The sequence below is a fragment of the Protopterus annectens genome, chromosome 12.part0 (assembly GCF_019279795.1).
Source record: "Protopterus annectens isolate FY-2018-M chromosome 12.part0, PAN1.0, whole genome shotgun sequence".
Classification (NCBI taxonomy): Eukaryota; Metazoa; Chordata; order Ceratodontiformes; family Protopteridae; genus Protopterus; species Protopterus annectens.
Window position 1 is genome coordinate 934,654,851 of NC_056746.1, and position 21,901 is coordinate 934,676,751.

At 38.9% G+C, this 21,901-nt stretch overlaps 1 protein-coding gene across 1 annotated transcript in view; it reads right to left on the bottom strand.

Moving 5' to 3' along the window:
• The window catches only part of LOC122816888 (V-type proton ATPase catalytic subunit A), a 449,147-nt gene that overhangs the window by 107,394 nt on the left and 319,852 nt on the right, over positions 1-21,901 (bottom strand). Inside the window, exon 10 of the mRNA XM_044089962.1 lies at positions 15,772-15,886. Within this exon, the coding sequence (XP_043945897.1) occupies positions 15,772-15,886 (115 nt within the window). The remainder of the gene's footprint in view (positions 1-15,771; positions 15,887-21,901) is intronic.

Sequence of the window (21,901 nt, forward strand, 5' to 3'; positions counted from 1 at the left end):
CCACCGTTGCTAATTGGGAAAAATATGATTTAAGAGTAATTGTTACTGTTTTGTTAGGTACAGCATTTAATTAAGGTGAGGAGGTTGTTTGGCTCTTTTAGGAAGTACTTTAGCTTTGAGCCTGCAAGAATCCTCGTATGTAGTGTGGCGCTGAATTATGGAGGGGATGACCAAACTACTTATTCCGCATTGTGGCGGCTCTTTTAGGAAGTATTTCAGCTTCGAGCCTGCTTGAAACCTCTTAGTTAATATGGCGCAGAATTATGGAGGGGATAGCCAAAAAATTGTTCCGCATTGCTGCAGTTGCTGTGAAATAGGCAGCTTGTTAACTATGCAGATGTATACATTCAGGCTATGCACATAAAACAGTCAAAATGTGTAAAACAATCAGGCATTGCTCTATTAGAATATTCAGAGAAATCAAACCCATAGAGATTAGGATAACACAGGTATAGATAACAAATAACAGACAGGATAACAATGCAGAAGTAAGCATTCAGGCTATGCACATTAAACATTCAAAATGAGAAAAACATTCAGGCATTGCTCCAGTAAAACAGTCAGAGAAACCAAAGCCATAGAGATTAGGATAACACAGTAATTGTAGACTCAACCACCCGTTTTGGCATCTAAGGACATGTGTAGTTCTAACAACATTCAGGTGTCTCTAAGTTAACATTCAGGGAATCAAGCACATACTACATGCACGAATGCCTGATAAATACAGCTAATAATACACAGTTCTAAACCTCTACAAGTCACTTATTCTAACATTCAGGGAACAGATTCCTATACCCTTTAGGGAGCACACTTGCTTGGTTTTTACCAATTTTTTTGAGTCTTTCGGCTTTTCCTGGTTAGGGGTCGCCACAGCAGAACTCCGGTCCACTAATGATTGGCAGTTGATTTTTACATACCGGCTTGCCAGGCCTGATGCACAACCTTCAACGAAGGTACGCCCATTCACGCATTTCTCTACGCAGAAGATGCTCTAGCTGAGAATCGAACCGGACAGCGTCTTACTGTGAGGCGACAACGCTACCGCAGCACCACCACCGCAGGTTGCTTGGTTTTTACCAATATGACTTATAAATGGAGTAGTACCAGTTATGCATTCATTTATCATTCATCAATGGAGCTGCAGCTGGTACTTAAATAAGTAAATAAATAAACAGACCAACCCAATCCAGTCCTAGAATGATTCTTCACAGCTCCCAGCAGTACCTAACCCATCATATGTATTTCTTTCTAACAAAAAAAATAGGTTGTCATGGTATCTGTCTTAACTGCTCTATGCCACCTTCAAAATAATCCTAGTTTCATTTAAATTTTCGGTTTTCAGTTCCAGTAATTACAGTAAACGATTCTTAATTACTACAATCATTTTAGTTTAACATAAATAAATACACCTCTTCTGTGGAGAACGCATGCCCAGAGTTCATTATAACACACTTCAGTCAATAAATATATAGTTAATCAGCTGACTCTCTTGCATCATCACTGCCCAGGTGGTTCATCCCAAGGCATTCTCACTCTTCCATCCAGCTTCTGTTCTCTTTCCATTCCTCCTCCACCTCATACAAGTCAGAGAATTTCCACCAGTTTATACTTCCCCTAATTCAAGTCACCTTTGTTTCCTGTAGTGACTACAGGAGCAACAGTTTTAGTTCATACTTAAGATTCTTTGGCATTTGTAATGGTCAAGACACCTTCCATCTGAAAAGGCAATCTGTATTTTTAACCTGCATTATTTTTATACTCTCTCACTGCATCCATGAAACGCAATCTCTGCTAAAAAATATGTTGATAAAATGAAGATCCATGTAGATCACTTAATCTGTTACTGTAAATTTCCTTCCTGGTTGCCATAAAAGTCACAGTACTTGTATATTATTATATGCACACACAATCTGCACCAAAGTCATCTTAGTTAAGGATATGACCAATCTGATGAAGCATGTTGATTTATACATAATCCATCAAATTCGAACCTTCTTCTACTTTCAGTAAACCAATCAGCCTTAAATTATTCCTTTATGCATGGTCATCTATTGTGACCAACTTTTGTTCCACAGATTCCACTTCACTATTTAAATTCTATAAGTATTTTGCACTTCTACTACATGTTGCTGAATGACTGTTTTAACCAGCTGTTGATTTCACAGAAACTCAGTATTATCAACTTCAAACAGTTCTAGTCTGCTAATATATCCATCCAAGAAGCCAAATGTGTGACACAGTCCAAACTTTACCTTTTCCAAAGTTTTCATTATCTCCTTAACATTCCAGAAAATTATATGATTACCATTTCCAGGACACTGCTGCTAAGGTGTGTCCATCATCTTGATTACCATCTGCTCACATTTCTTCTTAAGTAATCATTAAATTGATTAATATTTCCATGAAGCACAATCTCTGCTAAATTATCAGGAATTACCACCACCCAATGACTTTTACTATCAGTCACCATTAGTCATGTCAAATTTATATTTAATCACCAAAAGTATAGCTTTAATTCATCTCATACCATAGTGCAAACATGGGAGACAAGCAGCCTCATACAGCATGAAAAAAATCATAATACTTTGATTATATCTTCATGTAACCAGTATGTACTGCACATTGTTGCCTTATTTACTGTTTGGAATTTTTCTCCCTGGGCCTCCACTGTAAAAGAGTTGTCACTTAATGGGACTATAAAAACATAAATAAATACTTTGTAATCTTAACTTGTACACTGTCTGACTGACTATATTATATACATCTGTTAAGTCAGCAGCTGTCTTGGGTAACCCTGATCTTGTAGTCTTACCTTGTTAATAAGTAAACAAACATAAATAATTACACAAACTGAATATTCATCAAAGATGTTTGATGTGGGTCATTAGGGTGACTACACAATCAAAACTATCCTGAACATTTGCACAGTGGTCATACAAAAGGATCTGGTGAAACTGTTTCTGCATGGCTGCGATCATGATAACTGATGGTAATTAATCTAACTGCCAATATACTGAAGCTGAAAATGATGTTCAACATACCATAAATTCACTATTTTTCCCCTGTTGTGTGTCCATATCGTTAGTATATATACGCTGGGGTGTGGGGGAGTTTCTGCCTTATGGGGCGTGCAGATCATAAGAAATAAGGTTGAAAAGAAAATATGGGGACTGGGAATAACTTCATCAAATAAATTGATAATGTACACAGATAGATATTTTTGTGAATGGAGTCCAAAATGCTAACACTTAATAACATACCAGTGTCTCAACTAATCATTTTAGGAAGGCAAAGCAGAAGTTATGGTTAGCGAGCAGAAAACAAATGGCAGCTTAAAAAAACAGTGCAGCAAAAAGGCAACCGTGTTTTTCTACAGACTCTCCTTATATGTTTTTGGAATGCTGTATGACCACTTTGGTTTTATTGTTTACAACTTAAGGAGCAACTTTAATTTACAAATTAATAAATAAACCTTTTTTTCTCTTTTGTGTACTTTGTCTTTGTCATGCTGATGTATGGAGCTTTTCTTCCTGGATCTCCACTGAAAAGGGATTTCCTTTTGCTAACCCTTTCAGATTATCCCAGCAAATAAAGCAATAAATAAATAAACGAGTTACAGAAAAAAATAAATGTGTATTCACAAAAATGCATGCTGTCTTTGTTACTTCAGGAAGCTAATATATATGAAAATGTTATGTAGTATTCCTGCAAATTAATAAAAATCTGGAATTTGTTAGCACCTGGTAAAACTAACTAATGTATTTGTTTAGGATGTACCTAGTTAAGAATCAACACCTACATTACCGGATCGGTAGCCAACTGGCTCACAAACAGGACACATACTGTCAAAGTGGGGGACTCCACTTATAGCAAGAGACCTGTCACCAGCGTTGTACCACAGGATTCTGTGCTAGACCCCTTACTGTTTGGAATTTATTTCTCAGAAGTCCAGGCAAACCTGGACAGCCTGTGGCTGACCAAGTTCACTGATGATTGCAAATTGGGAGCAATCATTGAGTCCCCCAACGATGTTAATATAGTGCAAACAGGGTTAAAACAGACAAATGATTGGTGCCAAAGCCATGGATTAAAGCTAAATGCAAAAAAAATGCATTATTATATCCTTTTTGAAAGCTGATATCCCTGCTAATTACATTATAGACAGCAACCCCCAAGTGTAGACCCAGTGGTATGTGATTTGGGTACTCAGGTTTATAGCAATCTGAACTTTGACCACAACATATCCACAGTAGTAAGCAAATCCTTCTATGTAGCACATCGTATAAGTAAAGGCATCACATCTAGATCTAAGGAAGTTATGATTCCATTCTACTCATCCCTCATCAACCAGTAATTGAATACAATGCTCCCTTTTGCATATACCTCACCAGACACCTGCAACAATTGGAGAGACCAAAGAGGTTTCTCACCAAGAAATTACAGGGTACACAAAACTAGTCTTACACGGAAAGACTGAAAGTCCAGTCACTGTATTCTGTCTCCTTCAGGTTGCTAAGGGCTGACCTGTGCCTGTCTGAGCAGTCCCTGACTAGGCTCTGATGGAAATGCTACACATTCGTAAATCAAACAGCACAAGGATCATTCATTCCAGGGATATTAACTTAGCCTCTAACATGAACAGGTCATGCTGGAGAGATAGATAACATCTCTCAGAGACTAACACTTCTCTGGAACAAGCTTCTAATTCATGTAAAACAGAGCACCTCCATGACCCTCTTCAAATGCAACCTAGATCAATGGATGGGTGACTACAAATTCACTCCTGTGGTGACGTCCATGTCCCTCATAGACAGAGTAAGTTGGTATTAACTACCATAGACCCTTACCTCTGTGAACTTCACTCACCTAACCACTGACAGTTGGGCAACTCAGGATAAACAGGGCTAGGCTTGTAAAGGCTCTAGGGTCATTAGCCTAGCAACCTTCTATGAAACTATGAGCCTATGAATTTAACCTGTGTCTTTAATGAGAAATGTCTTTATATATAATAATTAATCTGCTAAATGCAAACTTAGAATATAATAGCACATGGTGAAACTAAGCACTGTATTGTTTGCAATAGATTTCCATCAGGAAATCCCTCAGCAACACATTAAATAAACTTTCTGATGCCACTGCTTCTGTATACCACGGTAAACCCATACTGCAGTGTTCAGCTTGTTGCAAACCAATGTGTTTCTTTTCAAATGACAGAAGAATTACAACAGTCTTCCAACCTTAATCACTTAATTCCTTTTACATCTCTCCTCTCTATTGATACCCCATCCATCATTCTGTTCTTATTCCCTGTATGTCCACATTTAGATGCACATCCTTCCTTTCTGTTGCTTCTGCTTCCATTTATTCTCATGCCTTTTAATTTCTTTCATAGATGTATAATATTCATAACAGATCTTCACAGTTACATTTTCTGCTTTTTGTCTCTTTATGCCCCTTCTTGATAAGAAAGTCTATTGTCATATTTACGTGACTTAACTTTTGCACCAAATGAAGTGGTGCTTAAGGTGCCAGTCAAGCTTTTTAGCCATCTGTGAACTTATTTTGTGTATTCTTTAAGGAGAAATACTCCTTGTAAGATTCCTTTTCCCTGCGGTAATGCCACTGAAGACTAAGTGTGATGTTTAACCTCAGTAACACCAGTACATGTACAGAGATGCATCCATTAAACTCTTTGGACCACTGCCTTACATGACATCACCAAGGAAAATACTAAATTTGTTTGGGGCATGATTTCAGTAAAATGTTTATGAAGCTTTTTATTGACAAACAGCCCAAATAAATTAGTTTTGACTGTGGCGAGATTCATGGTGGTGCTAAATTCTCCAAATGCAGAGATGCAGTGTGTTAAAATGTGACATATGTGATAATACACTTTAAAATAATTTTGTTTGTATTTAACTTTATAACCGCATTTCAGTCACCTGTTGTGTATCTGTTACATAAAGTTATTTGTATCCTTGTTGATCATCTGAGGCCAGTTCATACCTGAAAAGGACCACTACACTTACGCAGTTGACAAATTCATAAATAAATATATAAATACAAAGCACCTGGTGAAGTTAACCAGTGTGTTTAAAAATAAGAATTTTTACAAATATGTACATCCAACCTAAGGCATGCAATTATTCTATTAGACTGAAATGGTGAATATAAGAAATATTATTCTAGTAATGGTGAAATTTCATTTTTTTCTATTCATGCATTGTTATCTATGTTCAATAATTCTTTAAATGTCTAAGTCTTTCTAGTAAATATGTTACCCATATAGATGTTAAATAAAAGAGAGTTGTTAGACTGGATATATAGATAGGTGGTAAGGTTTGATAATATAGTAATATATCATCTATTTTATGATTAGGCAGGTAAAACACAATATTATTTGAAAAAAAGGAAGCATGCTAGAGGCATACAAACTAAGCCTTGTTGCATTCCTGTGTTCAATGTACCTAATTTTGACAGTGAATTGTTAGCATAGACTTGAAAAGGTCTATCCTTTAAGTAGTTTTCAATCCAGCATATGGTGTTTTCTCTGAATTTGATTTTATGCAGTTTTTTTGGAGTACAAGGGTATAGTTAACTATCTCAAAGGCTCATGCCATGTCAACAAAAAAACTCATGCAAGGATTAACCCATCACTAATGCTGGCATAAGTAATCAGTGGCAGATGGCAAATGCAATATAAGTACAAAAGTAGTGTCTGTGTTATTGGTCACATAGCAAGCCATAACTTTTTATGTTTAATTACTTGTAAATTAGGTTTTCAAAGATGTTGGTGATGGGACATAAATTGAAAGAAAGTCTGTAATCCTTCAGTTGTGTGGGTGAGTAAACTTTAGGAAGTGGGGTGACGACTGAGTTCTTGAATGCTGGAGGAACAATACAAGTAATTAATGAATGACTGAATATATATGTAAGTGATTTTACAGTTTTAGCTTCTATCAGTTTTAGGAATTTAGCATGCAGTTGTTAAATTTATCACCTGATGTGTTTAATTGAATAAGGTCTTGGTTTGTGTTTCAGTTATCACAACTGGATTGAAAAGTGGCAGCACAACTGATTAATGCATATAGGCTTTGGGCAGAGCTAATGTTTCTGGGGAAGTGGTGGAATGAACAGGTAATATGAATGGCCAAGAGAAGACGAAATGTCTACAATCATCAGGGAAGGAGACAGAGTCAAAGTATTGGTTGTTGGTATGTTTACTGGCATCACTGATGTCCCCTGTTAGCCACTTTATATTTCCAGAATATTTCAGGTTTAGAGGTGACAGTACTCTGCTGTTGTGTTAGGTACAAAGATTTTGTAAGATTTGTTAGTCTGGTATATTGCTGTTTAGGGTAGTTATCCAATAACACTTGTTTACTTTGAAGAAATGTTCCAGCTGTGATAAGTACTGGGGGCGTTTTTTGTTGTTGATGATTTGAAGGTCAAGGTTGAGACAACAGGATCCAAATCACTGATACCATTTGGTTGTATGTTGATGTGTAAACATTTTTGTTTTGTGTTAGTAATTAGGTGGTCAGTTGTTAAATAGTTGCGGTTATTGTGTTTGGTCATGTTGGTTGTTTTATCAGTTGTGCTAGTCCTAGGTTGCTTAACATTCAGAGGAGCTTTGTGAGCATTTAATAATGCTCGCCTACCAGAATATTTTGACTAGAAGGTATTAAATGTCTCAGATGACAAATAAGAGATGGAAATAAAAAATATTTTTATAATACATAAGAAGTACATAAGAGGTGGCTTGGTATATGTTGATAAAAGACCAAATAGTATCACATAGGATTTCAAACATTGCATACTGAATATCAGGAATGCTAGGATGATTCACGGGCACATCACATCTTAATTAAAGGAATTTAGAGCTATCAAACTTTTGTTTTATATAATCTAAATAAATATGTGACAAAATGTATGAAAATTATGACTGCTGATGGAAAGTGATTGTAATGTTGGCCTCTGTCTTGAAATGTACATGCTACAATACCCCATACATAGTAAAACCCCACCACCTGACTTCCTAAAACTAAATATAACCAGTTTCAAGGTTGTAATATGTTAAAATAGGTTTTATTTAATTTGGGATGTTTCAGATTATCCCAAAGATTCAATAAAATAAATCAAGAGAATCATGCCTTATCAAAACCTAAGTAACTTAATGGGAAAGGCATTAGCCTCTTAAGCCAAAGATTTTTTTAAGTCCCCTTTGGGATAACATCATTTTTTTTCTGTCTGGCATTAAGTGCAAAGGAATATGAGTATGAATTGACAGCAAACTGCTTCCTGTAGTACAGGTTTGCCTGCTAAGTGACTCTGACCAAAGTCAGCTATCCAGAAAGTGTTCTGGGGCAATTGGGAAATTGGACCTGTCTACTCAAAAGTTTCCTAGACCACATGCCCTGTAACTATGTTTGAACCTATTAAGCTCATATTGTTCAGCTGCTATGTTTTCGTTTTAGTGCATTTATTTAATGATCTTTTTCAAATAAAAACTGAAGTAAAAAAATACAAGCATAGCCCATGAATCTATGTATAACTATAATATTTCATAAAGGAGTGATAGTGCTTTTAGTGAATGCAGCTTCCAGAATATTGCCCACTCCTAAAGAACAGGGGCACCCCCAGCATAAGACAGTACATGCTTCTAGACAGTATATCATTTCACTACTGTAAAAAATACTGACTGAAGCAAACAGAAAAAAGAGACAACCAGGAATTCTTAAAAAGTCATAAAATGTTTAACCATTAACAATAACAAATATGCCAAATTGTATTTAAAATCTACTACATCTTATTGCACAAAATAAGTTATTGTAGGTGGTAGTATACTTTGTTTATGCATGGCTACACCCAAACTCATCAGTGTCTGCACAATGCTTGCATGTTCCTGATCTTCTGTGTGATTGAGGGGCAGGGTCCCTATGTTCTGGTTTTGCCCCACCTTCCAAAAGTCATGCTGGTAGATTTAGTTATACTAAAATGCCTATATATGTTGCATTTATCTTTGATCTTGTGGTCTCAGTCATGGTTGAAAAAGGTCTGAGATAACAACTTCATTTATTAAATTAAAATAACTGAAGCATATGCTGCTGACATTCAAAATCTGTTTTTATATCAGACTATAGAAGAAGTGCACTGCATAAATATACTTTGCCTCTAAAACTAAAGACACACATCTCTTTTTTCCACATTGTACTGGCCTTGCTTTCTCTTGTCTGAATTAAAGAAGCATAGACAGTCATCTGACATAAATTTTAATCTGCATTTATTTTCGTAAAGTCTAAATAGACTAATACATAGGATCAAGTGTTAGGCACTCCTTTTTCTGCTGACAAATTATGTTTCTGTACTTAAAACACAGACTCTCAATTTAACTATTCATAGGGTGCAAAATGGGAGAAGTACATGTTATAGGAGTAAACATTTCAAATCTGCTTAAAGGATAACAACGGGATTCTATTATTAACTGCTCGACTTCTCTGCTCTGTCCTTTTTCTCCCTATTTACTGTCCCTGCTATGCATAAACAACAACAAGCATTTAAAATATTTTAAATTGATGGTTTCTCTCCACTAGAACAGCACCTTACTGTATTGTCGTGGTTTCACTTTCAAAAAACTTTTGTCCCACCCTGGAAAAGTTTGTTACAGTCTCCAATTCACTGACATCATCAAGGCCACTGAAAACAGGTAGTTTTCTGGCCAGTTCCATCCTCAAACTGACATCGTCATGACCATCCTAAAAACCTACCCATGCTGTGATGTCACAGCTCCCTGGTCCTTCCCCTACCCATACAGATAGTAAAAGCTAAAACAAGGAAATAGTGCATGAGTCAAGTCTCATGCTGTAAGCTGTCAATCACAGCAGGTAACAGCTCAAATTACTGTTAGCACTTTAACAGCTAAGAAAGTTAGGTGGGAAATGAGTCAAAATAGGCTTCAGAAAAGACTGCAGTTTAGCCATTCTAAAAGAAGCAGCAGTAAAAAGCACTTTGAAAGTTTGTTTTACCAGATTTCTTGTAGCAATTATTGTAGCACACAAAAGTGCTACCAGTGCTAAATGTTCTACAAGGAAACAGCTCCACTTATTATTAATGCCCACCCCTCCAGGCATGTCTAAAGGTCAGTTCCCTGTGCTTTCTCCTATTAGCCTGGTGAACTTGGGCATCCTAAGGCAATGTAGCAACTGCCTTATGTAGACTGATAACCCTCTCTTCCTACCTCCCAACTCTCAGACTTACGAGAGATGCACTTATATATCCAAATTGGAAGCCACACACTCTCCAGCCAAGACCAGAATAGCTGGTCAAGAGGAGAAGGTCAAAACTTGCACTACACCACATGGAACACTTAGCCCTCCAAAACACACACCAGCACTGCCTTCACATAAAAACACAAACCACACACCCACCTTCATGGAGGTTCTCAATAAAAATCTACCCAAAAAGCAGAGATCTCCAAGGCAGACACGCACTCGACCACCAAAACACAACACTAATCATGAGACACATAACTCTCCTAAACAGTGTGCCACTCAACCAAAGCCCCTAAGGCACAACTGCATGCCCAACACACTAGTCATAGGTGATTCGATAGTGAGGCACACTGATGTCCCACTCACTAGGCTGAATAAGGTGAAAGTAACAGTCAGCTGCCTGTCAAGTGCCAGGATCTGCCACATAATGCATGCATTTGGGTCCCTCAACAACAGGTACAAATATGACTCTGTCATTGTACATGTGGTTGTGAATGACCTAAGATGTACCTGCCTGGACTACATGAAAAGAGACATGGAGGAGCTCTCAGATTATGTAGCCCAGGCGGGTATGACCCTAGCCCTGAGCAGCATCCTACCATCACCCAGAATGATACCACAGTACAAGCAGAAAATGATTGATTTCAACAATTGGCTAAGTTTCTGGTGTCATTCTAAGGGGATCCAGTATCTGCCTGGGATGACATGATTGACAGACCTCGATGCTTTGCCAGAGATGGCCTGCATCTGTCAACCCAGGGCTTCTGGATAATGGCCGACACTCTTGCCACCCCTATAGTGCCTTTTTTAGGTGGTGTTCCAAAGATCAATTTACCACCGTAACAGCTACAAACAAATGCAATCTGAGGGTCATGCTTCTCAATGCTAGAAGTCTAAATCTCAAAATGCACTCACTCAAAGCACTCCTTAAAATGGAGAACATCAACATCTGTGCTGTAACACAGACCTGGTTCAAAGCAACAGAAAGCACCCCTGCACTACCAGGCTATAACTCATTCTACACCATTTGGCCCCAGAACTTGGACTGAAGCTCCAAAGGTGGTCGTGTTTCTGTATTTATAAAGGATGTGCACATGTCCAGACTGGTAGCTCAATATAATGCATCAGAGATACTTCAGGTGCAGCTAGCATTAGGTAAGGCATTGATTCTGCTATAGGTCCCCAACCATGTCCCAAGACTCACACTCCACGTTCCTAAGCACCCTGGGGAATATTAGGATCCAGCCTAATGCTCTCATACTGGGCGACTTCAACTACTCCTCCATTAACTGGGAAAACAACTCATGTACCAATACACTTGCTCAACGTTTCCCAGAATTCATTAATTCCAATGCTCTGGACCAGCTCGTTCTTACCCCCACTAGAGGTAGCAATATCCTTGACCTGGTCATTACTAACATGGGCGACCATTGCTCTACACCAATAGTCAACTCCTCCATGGTTAGATCCGACCACAAACTAATCACCTTGGAAATCCACATCCCCCCCCCCCCGCAAAGGTAGCCACCATGAAAAACTTCTCCAATGCTAACTTTGGGCTCCTAAAAACAGAGATGGCTAACTTCACGGCACCCATGAAAATAGTTGCATGACTGCCGAATCATACACTAATGCACTGTATGAACATGTACACAAATGCATGGTTCTCACCATACCCTATAGAACCAAGACATTCTCCTCCAAAAAAAGGAAGCCAATCTGGTGGTCCCCTGCCATAAACAAACTCTACAACAGAAGGAGGAATAAGGTAAAGTCCCAAGACTGGAAAAGCTCCCTTATCAGCCTCAACAAAAAGTTGTGATCCCTCATCAAATCCTCTAAATCTAGCTATTAAAACAGAATTGCAGCAGATAGTAAAGACAACCACAAGGCCTTCTAAAGTTATATAAAGAATCTCCACGGCAGTACCCAGATTCGCTCTGAGCTACTGCACAATGGTACATCCTATAACAAGCCAACAGATATTGCCAATATACTGGCTGACAGATTCAATGCCAACTTTACCCCTCTCTCTCCCCCCAAAGGACCAATCACAATACCAGTAGATTGCCAGGCACCCAGAATTACTGCTGCACAGGTTAAAACAGCACTGTCCAAGGCCAAGAATATGACTTCTATGGGACCTGACAATATCCCTGGCTGTGTTCTACATGAAGTACAGAGTGAACTGGCACCTCACTTGTGTGCCCTGTTCAATCACAGCCCCACCTCAGGCTTTGTCCCTACCGAATGGTGCTCTGCTACAGTTATCCCTCTCCACAAAGGAGGAGTGACTACAGACCCTAGGAATTATTGCCCCATTAGCCTGATGAGTCTGATATGCAAAGCTATGGAATGCATCATCATGGACCTAATAAACAAGGATATAGGGAATCTTCAAACTCTGGATCCCACACAGTTTGGTTTTGTAAGGGGTAGATCATGCCTGCTTAACCTGGTCAACTTCTTTGAGTCAGTCAACAGAGCTGCAGATGGAGGCAAGGTGGTTCATACAGCCTACCTTGATCTGGCCAAGGCCTTTAATGCCATTCCCCACTCAGGAATCATAGAGAAACTCACTAAGCTAGGCATCGACCCCTATATCACTAGGTAGGTTGCAAACTGGCTCACAGATAGAACCCACAGTGTGAAAGTAGCTGACTCCAAGTCAGACTGCTGACCAGTCACAAGTGGAGTCACAAAGGGTTTGGTCCTGGGTCCTCTCCTGCTTGATATCTACTTCTCTGAAGTCCAGGCCAACACAAAGGGACTCTGACTGACAAAGTTCGCAGACAATTGCAAGTTGGGAGCTATTATTAACTCCCCAAGTGATGTTGACATCCTACAGAAAGGCCTCACTGAGACCAACAACTGGTGTCAGAACCAAGGCCGTAAGCTCAATGACAAAAAATGTGTCATCATCCCCTTTGGAAAAAACCCAGTTCCCATGAATTACCACATCAATGGTAGTCCACTGAACACAGAAGGCGTCATAAGAGATCTGGGAACACAGGTTGACAGCAACCTCTCTTTTGACCACCACATTGCCACTGTGGTCAGAAAGTCCTTTTATGTGGCACATCTCATTACTAAGGGTTTTGCATCCAGGAGGAAAGAGGTCATTGTCTCCCTCTACTCTTCCCTCATTAGGCCAATCATTGAGTACAATGTCCCATTTGGCATGTACCTCACTAGACACCTGCAATAACTGGAGAGGCTACAAAAGTACCTAACAAAGAGGAACTTAGGCCTTTAACACTTGTCCTATATGGACAGACTCAAAAAACTACAACTATTCTCTGTCTCATATCACCTACTTAGAGGCGATCTCTGCTTGACTTACAAAGCCATGTCTGACCCAGCTCTGTTAGAAATGCAACAATGCCCTGAGCTGATTGTGACCGATGTTACCAACATTGAGGCTGAAGATACATCCAGCTTACTGGCTGATAAATTCAGCTTTAACTTGACCCATCTCTTTCCTTAGTCTATCTCTCAAGGTATACCTGAAACTGACTCATTTCCAGATATCACACAAGAGCAAGGCTTAAAAAAAAGCACTATTAGAAACTAAAAATACTGCCCTGATGGGTCCTGACAGTATTCCTGAATTTATCTTAAATTGCAAGGAGCATGATTTAAGATGCATGTTAAATAGTAGGGAGTGTAATTTAGCCCCCCCCCCCACTACACTGTTCAATCTCAGCCTCCTTACATGTTATGTACAAAGCATGTGGAGAGTAGCTGCAATCATTCCCCTGCATAAGAGAGGACCTTCTACAGACCTAGGCAATGACAGACTCATACCACATTGCCAGTGTGGTCAGAAAGCCCTTCTATGTGGCACATCTGATTACTAAGGGTTTTGCATCCAGGAAGAAAGAGGTCATTGTCTCCTTCTACTCTTCCCTCATTAGGCCAATCATTGAGTACAATGCCTCATTTGGCATATACCTCACTAGACACCTGCAACAACTGGAGAGGCCACAAAAGTACCTCACAAAGAGGATCCTAGGCCTTAAACACTTGTCCTATATGGACAGACTCAAAAAACTCCAACTATTCTCTGTCTCGTATCTTAAAGGTAATCTCTGCTTGACTTACAAAGTGATGTCTGACCCAGCTCTGTTAGAAATCCTACAACTAAAGAAATCCCAATCCCACGGCACCATACACTCCAGAGACCTCAACCTCATTACCACAATCAACAGAACATGCTGGGGGGACAGGTTCATAAACCAGGAACTGCTTGTGCTATGCAATAGACTTCCCATACATGTCAAACAAAGCACCTCACAGGCCCTCTTCAAGAAAAATCTTGATGAGTGGATGGGAAATAGAAAATTCACCCCGGGGATCTCTCCAGTGGCTCTGCTCAACAGAGGTGCTGGGAACTAAGGTCAGGTGGCACGATGCCAGGGTAATCCTATGGGCTATGCTTGTAAAGGCTCCAGGGCCATTAGCCTAGTACAGACCTATGAATCTATGAACCTATAAGTCATTGAACGGCATGAAATGTTACCTAAAACTAACTGACTGAAAGACAGCAGTGTATGCATGTAAAATCAATGCAGTGACAGGAGCTTTAGGAAGAAAGAGGCCTGTGTGATATAATATTTTACAGACAAGCACTGCATTGTGAGATACCTAGAGTCAGACTAAACAATCAGAATTATTTCAAGATGCCAGACCCCATGTGATCAGACTCAGAAATTATGTATACAAATATTTAAAAACCTGTTAATAGTCCCAGAGTAGTGTTAAAATGTAGGAAACACCAAATCATGATGATATAAACATGTTTTTTGAGTCTGTGGGTGCGGTTCTCCTTTAAGCTGTGCAGTGATGGGCTAATTCTTTCAAGATGGGTTAATCAAACAAAATGACAGAAATTAAATTTCTCTGACATTGTACAATCCTCTTACCTGACTTATAGCACCCTCTGAGTTAAGTTACAAATCAGTGGGCCATACAGAGGTATAACCCTACATCTTGAGGGGAAGAAAGAACAGGTTTTGTAAACTTTTTGAGTTTGAATCTTATAGAAATACTGTTTTGTTCCTTTTGCCTTGATCAAGTTTTTTTTTGATCAAGAGCCAAATAATAAATAGCACATGTATAACTCAGAACAATAACATTATACTGTAGATGAAAGCAGATGGGCAAAATAGGCAATCGGTTCCAACATTTTTATTCATAATTAAGCAGCTTGCCATCAACATTTCTTAGTTATACCAAAATCTTTTGTTGAGGTCGTTGACAAATACAAAGTACTCATTAAGTATGCTAACAAACTCTTAGAAGCACAGAAGAAAATACTTATTGTGACACATATCTTTTCTGAGCTCTTTCATCTACACTTCGTACTTTATGTTTACTTAGCAGGAGAGTTGCAAGAGAAAATAAAGTCTATGTGTATATTAGAATAGAAGTGGTACAGCTGACCTTTGCTTCCTTTGTTTTTGCCAAATGGTGAAAAAAGTAACCAAACCAAACTTACGCTCCAACAATGCTGACGCTTCCTTCTCGCTCGGGACTCCCAAGGCACTTTACTCTTCCAGCACGTTCATAAAATGAGGCTAAACGTGCCCCCAGATAAGCAGGATACCCACTGTCTAAGATAAAACGTACAGTAAAACCATTAACCGATTGACTACATTTCTGTAATAATTGATCAGTAATCACTTTATTCTCACCTTTCTTGGATGCCATGGACGTTAGCTAAGAAAGTCAACAACTTGTATGGACAGTAGGACAACTGGTATAGAGGCAAATTGTTCATCTTGGCCTCTGGTGACCCTTGATTTGTCAGTGACCAGGAATCAAAAAAACATGTTGGCAGCATGCCACTGAGCATTCAGCTGCCTGCTCACATATAGGGAGGTTTGAGGGGATGAAGAGAGGTTGATGTTTTGGGATATGGGTAACTCAGGCACCATTACTGGGGCACAACAGCGTATCTAAATCTGTAAAAAATAACTTCTTGTTTTCCACTGACAGTCCATGGGAAGGGACACATAATTACATAGCAGCCATCATAAGACATGGGGAATATTTGGGACAGGCACAGATAGGCTACATTTAGAAAATCATCCCTCTTTCCCCACTTCTGCCCCCTGTTGGATAAGGGTCAACAACAGTGAGGTGGTCCCACGCTGGGGACAAATTAGATGATCATTCACTGGCAAGCAGTAACAATGAGAGGTACTGATATTGGCAGGCAGAAAAATCCCACCCCAAAACATATGCAAGCAGACATCCAAACGTATCAAAGAACAGACTAAACATCACTTTTGGCAGTACCAGTGCAAATACACATTGATACACAAAGTCTTGGTTAAACAAGGAATAACTCAATGCCACTCATTAATATTCCGCAACACTGTCATGTCAATAAGTACTGAGCTTCAGTGTCCTTCAAATGTCTGACTAATGGTAAAAGGCTGAAATTCAGTATCTGTGATCCATAAAGGACCTTTGTTCACATCGAGAGTCTAGTATCATTCCAGATCCCCACGTCTACAAGTCTGAATTCCACAGCTGCAAGTAATAACAAAATTTGGTGTGGAACTCTCTATGAGTGTGAGGGCAAAGAGTTTGAAGTTTAGCACAACTGATCAAGATGGACTCTGAATTCAGTGTGCTGGTATTATGACTCTCTATAACTGCATCCATAAGCCTACAAGTCTGAAGCCAGGAGCTGTTAGGCACATTAAATCTGAATCCTGTCCAACTGCAATGATCTTTTGCATTTCAGTGGTGGCCACTTTGAATTTTAGTTAATTGGTTAAGCCAGACTTACAAGTGAAGTATTCATACCATCTATACCTGAGGTGCTCCAAGTTAAAATCCCAATATTGTCTGTTTTATAAGTCCATATGTACTGATGGCTTGCAAGTTGCAAGAACCCATGGCCAGTCCAGAATGCCTGATTTCTCTGTATACTGAAGAGTTCCCATTTCGGACTATTTTTTTCTTTTCATTCCTCTTGTTTACATTTTGGTGTCCCCAATTTCTTGAACCTGTCTCCTGCTTTAGTAAGAATGGTATGGAATACTGAAGGTTAGTACACTGATTAAATGCGTCCTGTTAAATTCTAATTGTTTAAATAATAAAGATTCAGCCAAATATTTGAGTCCTTTCTTTTTCTCTCTCCCTCTGTCTTTGACTGTCTGTTTCTCTACCTTTCTTTCCAATAAACATTGTTATACTAGATGTCTTCCTCTATGTGACTTATGAGAATATATAATATACAAAAATTAGAAACAGTAGCACACTGGACTTCACAGTCTACTTCTGATATCTAGTTTGCCTCTCAAATTTCACCTGCTAGTCATGTTATATCAAAAACTGTAGCCTCATGTCTTGTGCTGTGTCTTACATTTTTCCTGTTAGTCATTTTGCTATAACATACATTTTCCTGCTTGTTACAAGCTGTAGCTCACATTTTGTCCATTTGTCACATGCTCTCTTCCACATTTGGCCAGTCTGTCATGCACTGAATTTTACATTTTGTCTACTTATTACACATCATGTCCCACATATTTTGTGTCATTACCCATTTGTCACAAGTCCCACATTTTGCACTTTTGTCATGTACTGTTATCTTACATTTTGCCTACTTATCACATAATATGTCCTACATTCTTGTCACATAATGTGTCCCACATTTAGCCCGTTTGTCATGTACTGTTATTTTACATTTTGCCTACTACTTGTCACATAATGTGTCCCACAGTCTTGTCACATAATGTGTACCACAATTAGCCCGTTTGTCATATACTATCTTACATTTTGCCTACTTGTTGCATAATGTGTCCCACAGTCTTGTCACATAATGTGTCCCACATTTATCCCATTTGTCATGTACTGTTATCTTACATTTTGCCTACTTGTCACATAATGTGCTCCACAGTTAGCCCATTTGTCATGTACTGTTATCTTACATTTTGCCTACTTGTCACATAATGTGTTCCACAGTCTTGTCATATAGTGTGTCCCACAGTTAGCCCGTTTGTCATGTACTGTTATCTTACATTTTGCCTACTTGTCACATAATGTGTTCCACAGTTACCCCGTTGGTCATGTACTGTTATCTTACATTTTGCCTACTTTTCACATAATGTATCCCACAGTTACCCCGTTTGTCATGTACTGTTATCTTACATTTTGCCTACTTGTCACATAATGTGTTCCACAGTTAGCCTGTTTGTCATGTACTGTTAATTTACATTTTGCCTACTTGTCACATAATGTGTCCCACAGTTACCCTGTTTGTCATGTACTGTTACCTTACATTTTGCCTACTTGTCACATAATGTGTCCCACAGTTACCCCGTTTGTCATGTACTATCTTACATTTTGCCTACTTGTCACATAATGTGTTCCACAGTTAGCCTGTTTGTCATGTACTATCCTACATTTTGCCTACTTGTCACATAATGTGTCCCACAGTTACCCCGTTTGTCATGTACTGTTATCTTATATTTTGCCTACTTGTCACATAATGTGTTCCACACTTAGCCTGTTTGTCATGTACTGTTATCTTACATTTTGCCTACTTGTCACATAATGTGTCCCACAGTTAGCCAGTTTGTCATGTACTATCTTACATTTTGCCTACTTGTCACATAATGTGTCCCACAGTTAGCCCGTTTGTCATGTACGGTTATCTTACATTTTGCCTACTTGTCACATAATGTGTTCCACAGTTAGCCCGTTTGTCATATACTGTTATCCTACATTTTGCCTACTTGTCATATAATGTGTCCCACAGTTACCCCGTTTGTCATGTACTGTTATCTTACATTTTGCTTACTTGTCACATAATGTGTTCCACAGTTAGCCCGTTTGTCATGTACTGTATCTTACATTTTTCCTACTTGTAATATAATGTGTCCCACAGTTACCCCGTTTTGTCATGTACTATCTTACATTTTGCCTACTTGTCGCATAATGTATCCCACAGTTAGCCCATTTGTCATGTACGGTTATCTTACATTTTGCCTACTTGTCACATAATGTGTTCCACAGTTAGCCCGTTTGTCATGTACTGTTATCTTACATTTTGCCTGCTTGTCGCATAATGTGTCCCACAGTTAGCCTGTTTGTCATGTACTGTTATCTTACATTTTGCCTACTTGTCACATAATGTGCTCCACAGTTAGCCCATTTGTCATGTACTGTTATCTTACATTTTGCCTACTTGTCACATAATGTGTTCCACAGTCTTGTCACATAGTGTGTCCCACAGTTAGCCCATTTGTCATGTACTGTTATCTTACATTTTGCCTACTTGTCACATAATGTGTTCCACAGTTAGCCTGTCATGTACTGTTATCTTACATTTTGCCTACTTGTCATATAATGTGTTCCACAGTTAGCCTGTTTGTCATGTACTGTTATTTTACATTTTGCCTACTTGTCACATAATGTGTCCCACAGTTACCCCGTTTGTCATGTACTGTTATCTTACATTTTGCTTACTTGTCACATAATGTGTTCCACAGTTAGCCCATCTGTCATGTACGGTTATCTTACATTTTGCCTACTTGTCACATAATGTGTTCTACAGTTAGCCTGTTTGTCATATACTGTTATCTTACATTTTGCCTACTTGTCATATAATGTGTCCCACAGTTACCCCGTTTGTCATGTACTGTTATCTTACATTTTGCTTACTTGTCACATAATGTGTTCCACAGTTAGCCCATTTGTCATGTACTGTTATCTTACATTTTGCCTACTTGTAATATAATGTGTCCCACAGTTACCCCGTTTGTTGTGTACTGTTATCTTACATTTTGCCTACTTGTCACATAATGTGTTCCACAGTTAGCCCGTTTGTCATATACTGTTATCTTACATTTTGCCTACTTGTCACATAATGTGTCCCACAGTTAGCCCATTTGTCATGTACTATCTTACATTTTGTCTACTTGTCACATAATGTGTTCCAGAGTTAGCCCGTTTGTCATGTACTATCTTACATTTTGCCTACTTGTCACATAATGTGCCCCACAGTTAGCCCGTTTGTCATGTACTGTTATCTTACATTTTGCCTACTTGTCACATGTGTCCCACAGTTAGCCCATTTGTCATGTACTGTTATCTTACATTTTGCCTACTTGTCACATAATGTGTCCCACAGTTAGCCCGTTTGTCATGTACTGTTATCTTACATTTTGCCTACTTGTCACATAATGTGTCCCACAGTTAGCCCGTTTGTCATGTATTGTTATCTTACATTTTGCCTACTTGTCACATAACGTGTCCCACAGTTAGCCCATTTGTCATGTGCTGTTATCTTATATTTTGCCTACTTGTCACATAATGTGTCCCACAGTTAGCCCGTTTGTCATGTACTGTTATCTTACATTTTTCCTACTTGTCACATAATGTGTCCCACAGTTGTCCCGTTTGTCATGTACTGTTATCTTACATTTTGCCTACTTGTCACATAATGTGCCCCACAGTTAGCCTGTTTGTCATGTACTATCTTACATTTTACCTACTTGTCACATAATGTGTCCCACAGTCTTATCACATAGTGTGTCCCACAGTCTTGTCACATAATGTGTCCCACAGTCTTGTCACATAATGTGTTCCACAGTCTTGTCACATAATGTGTCCCACAGTTAGCCCATTTGTCATGTACTATCTTACATTTTGCCTACTTGTCACATAATGTGTCCCACAGTCTTGTCACATAATGTGTCGAACTGTCTTGTCACATAGTGTGTCCCACAGTCTTGTCACATAATGTGTTCCACAGTCTTGTCACATAATGTGTCCCACAGTTACCCCATTTGTCATGTACTGCTATCTTACATTTTGCCTGCTTGTCACATAATGTATTCCACAGTCTTGTCACATAATGTGTCCCATAGTCTTGTCACATAATGTGTCCCACAGTTAGCCCGTTTGTCATGTACTGTTATCTTACATTTTGCCTACTTGTCACATAATGTATTCCACAGTCTTGTCACATAATGCATCCCACAGTCTTGTCACATAATGTGTCCCGCAGTCTTGTCACATAATGTGTCACACAGTCCATTTGTCTCACTCTGTGCTCAATATTCTGTTTCACTTGCTGCGTCACAAATTTATCTTTTATGTCATGTCTTCTTTAATAAAACTTGAAGTAAAGAATTTGTATCTTATTCATATCACTGCTTCTCCAGTTTAGTTTTAAATCCTGCCTTGTTTTATTTTATTTTAGAAATGACTGCAGATGTTTAAATTTACATTTTAATTCTTCTGAGACTGAATGTCTCTTCATGTTCATCTCTGGTGCATGTACCAGGCTGATCTTTTTTTCAGATTCTATTGCTTTGCACTTCACATGCACCCCTACATATTAGCATTTATACCATCATCTTATCCTTATTAGTAGCCAGGCAGGTACTAATCCAACCCCGCTTATCTGCAGCCAGCAGGTCAATATTTGCTACATCCTTTTTTTGTCAGTCAAGCCCCCAGCAAAGCCAACCTTACCTCCAGAGATAGGTAACTAGTGACATGTTTCCCCACCAATAGGATTCATAGATCTTTCAAAACAATTTTATTTCACTCCATCAATACCTTCCCAACACCCATCCTCAAGCTTAAATGCATGAGCAATTTCA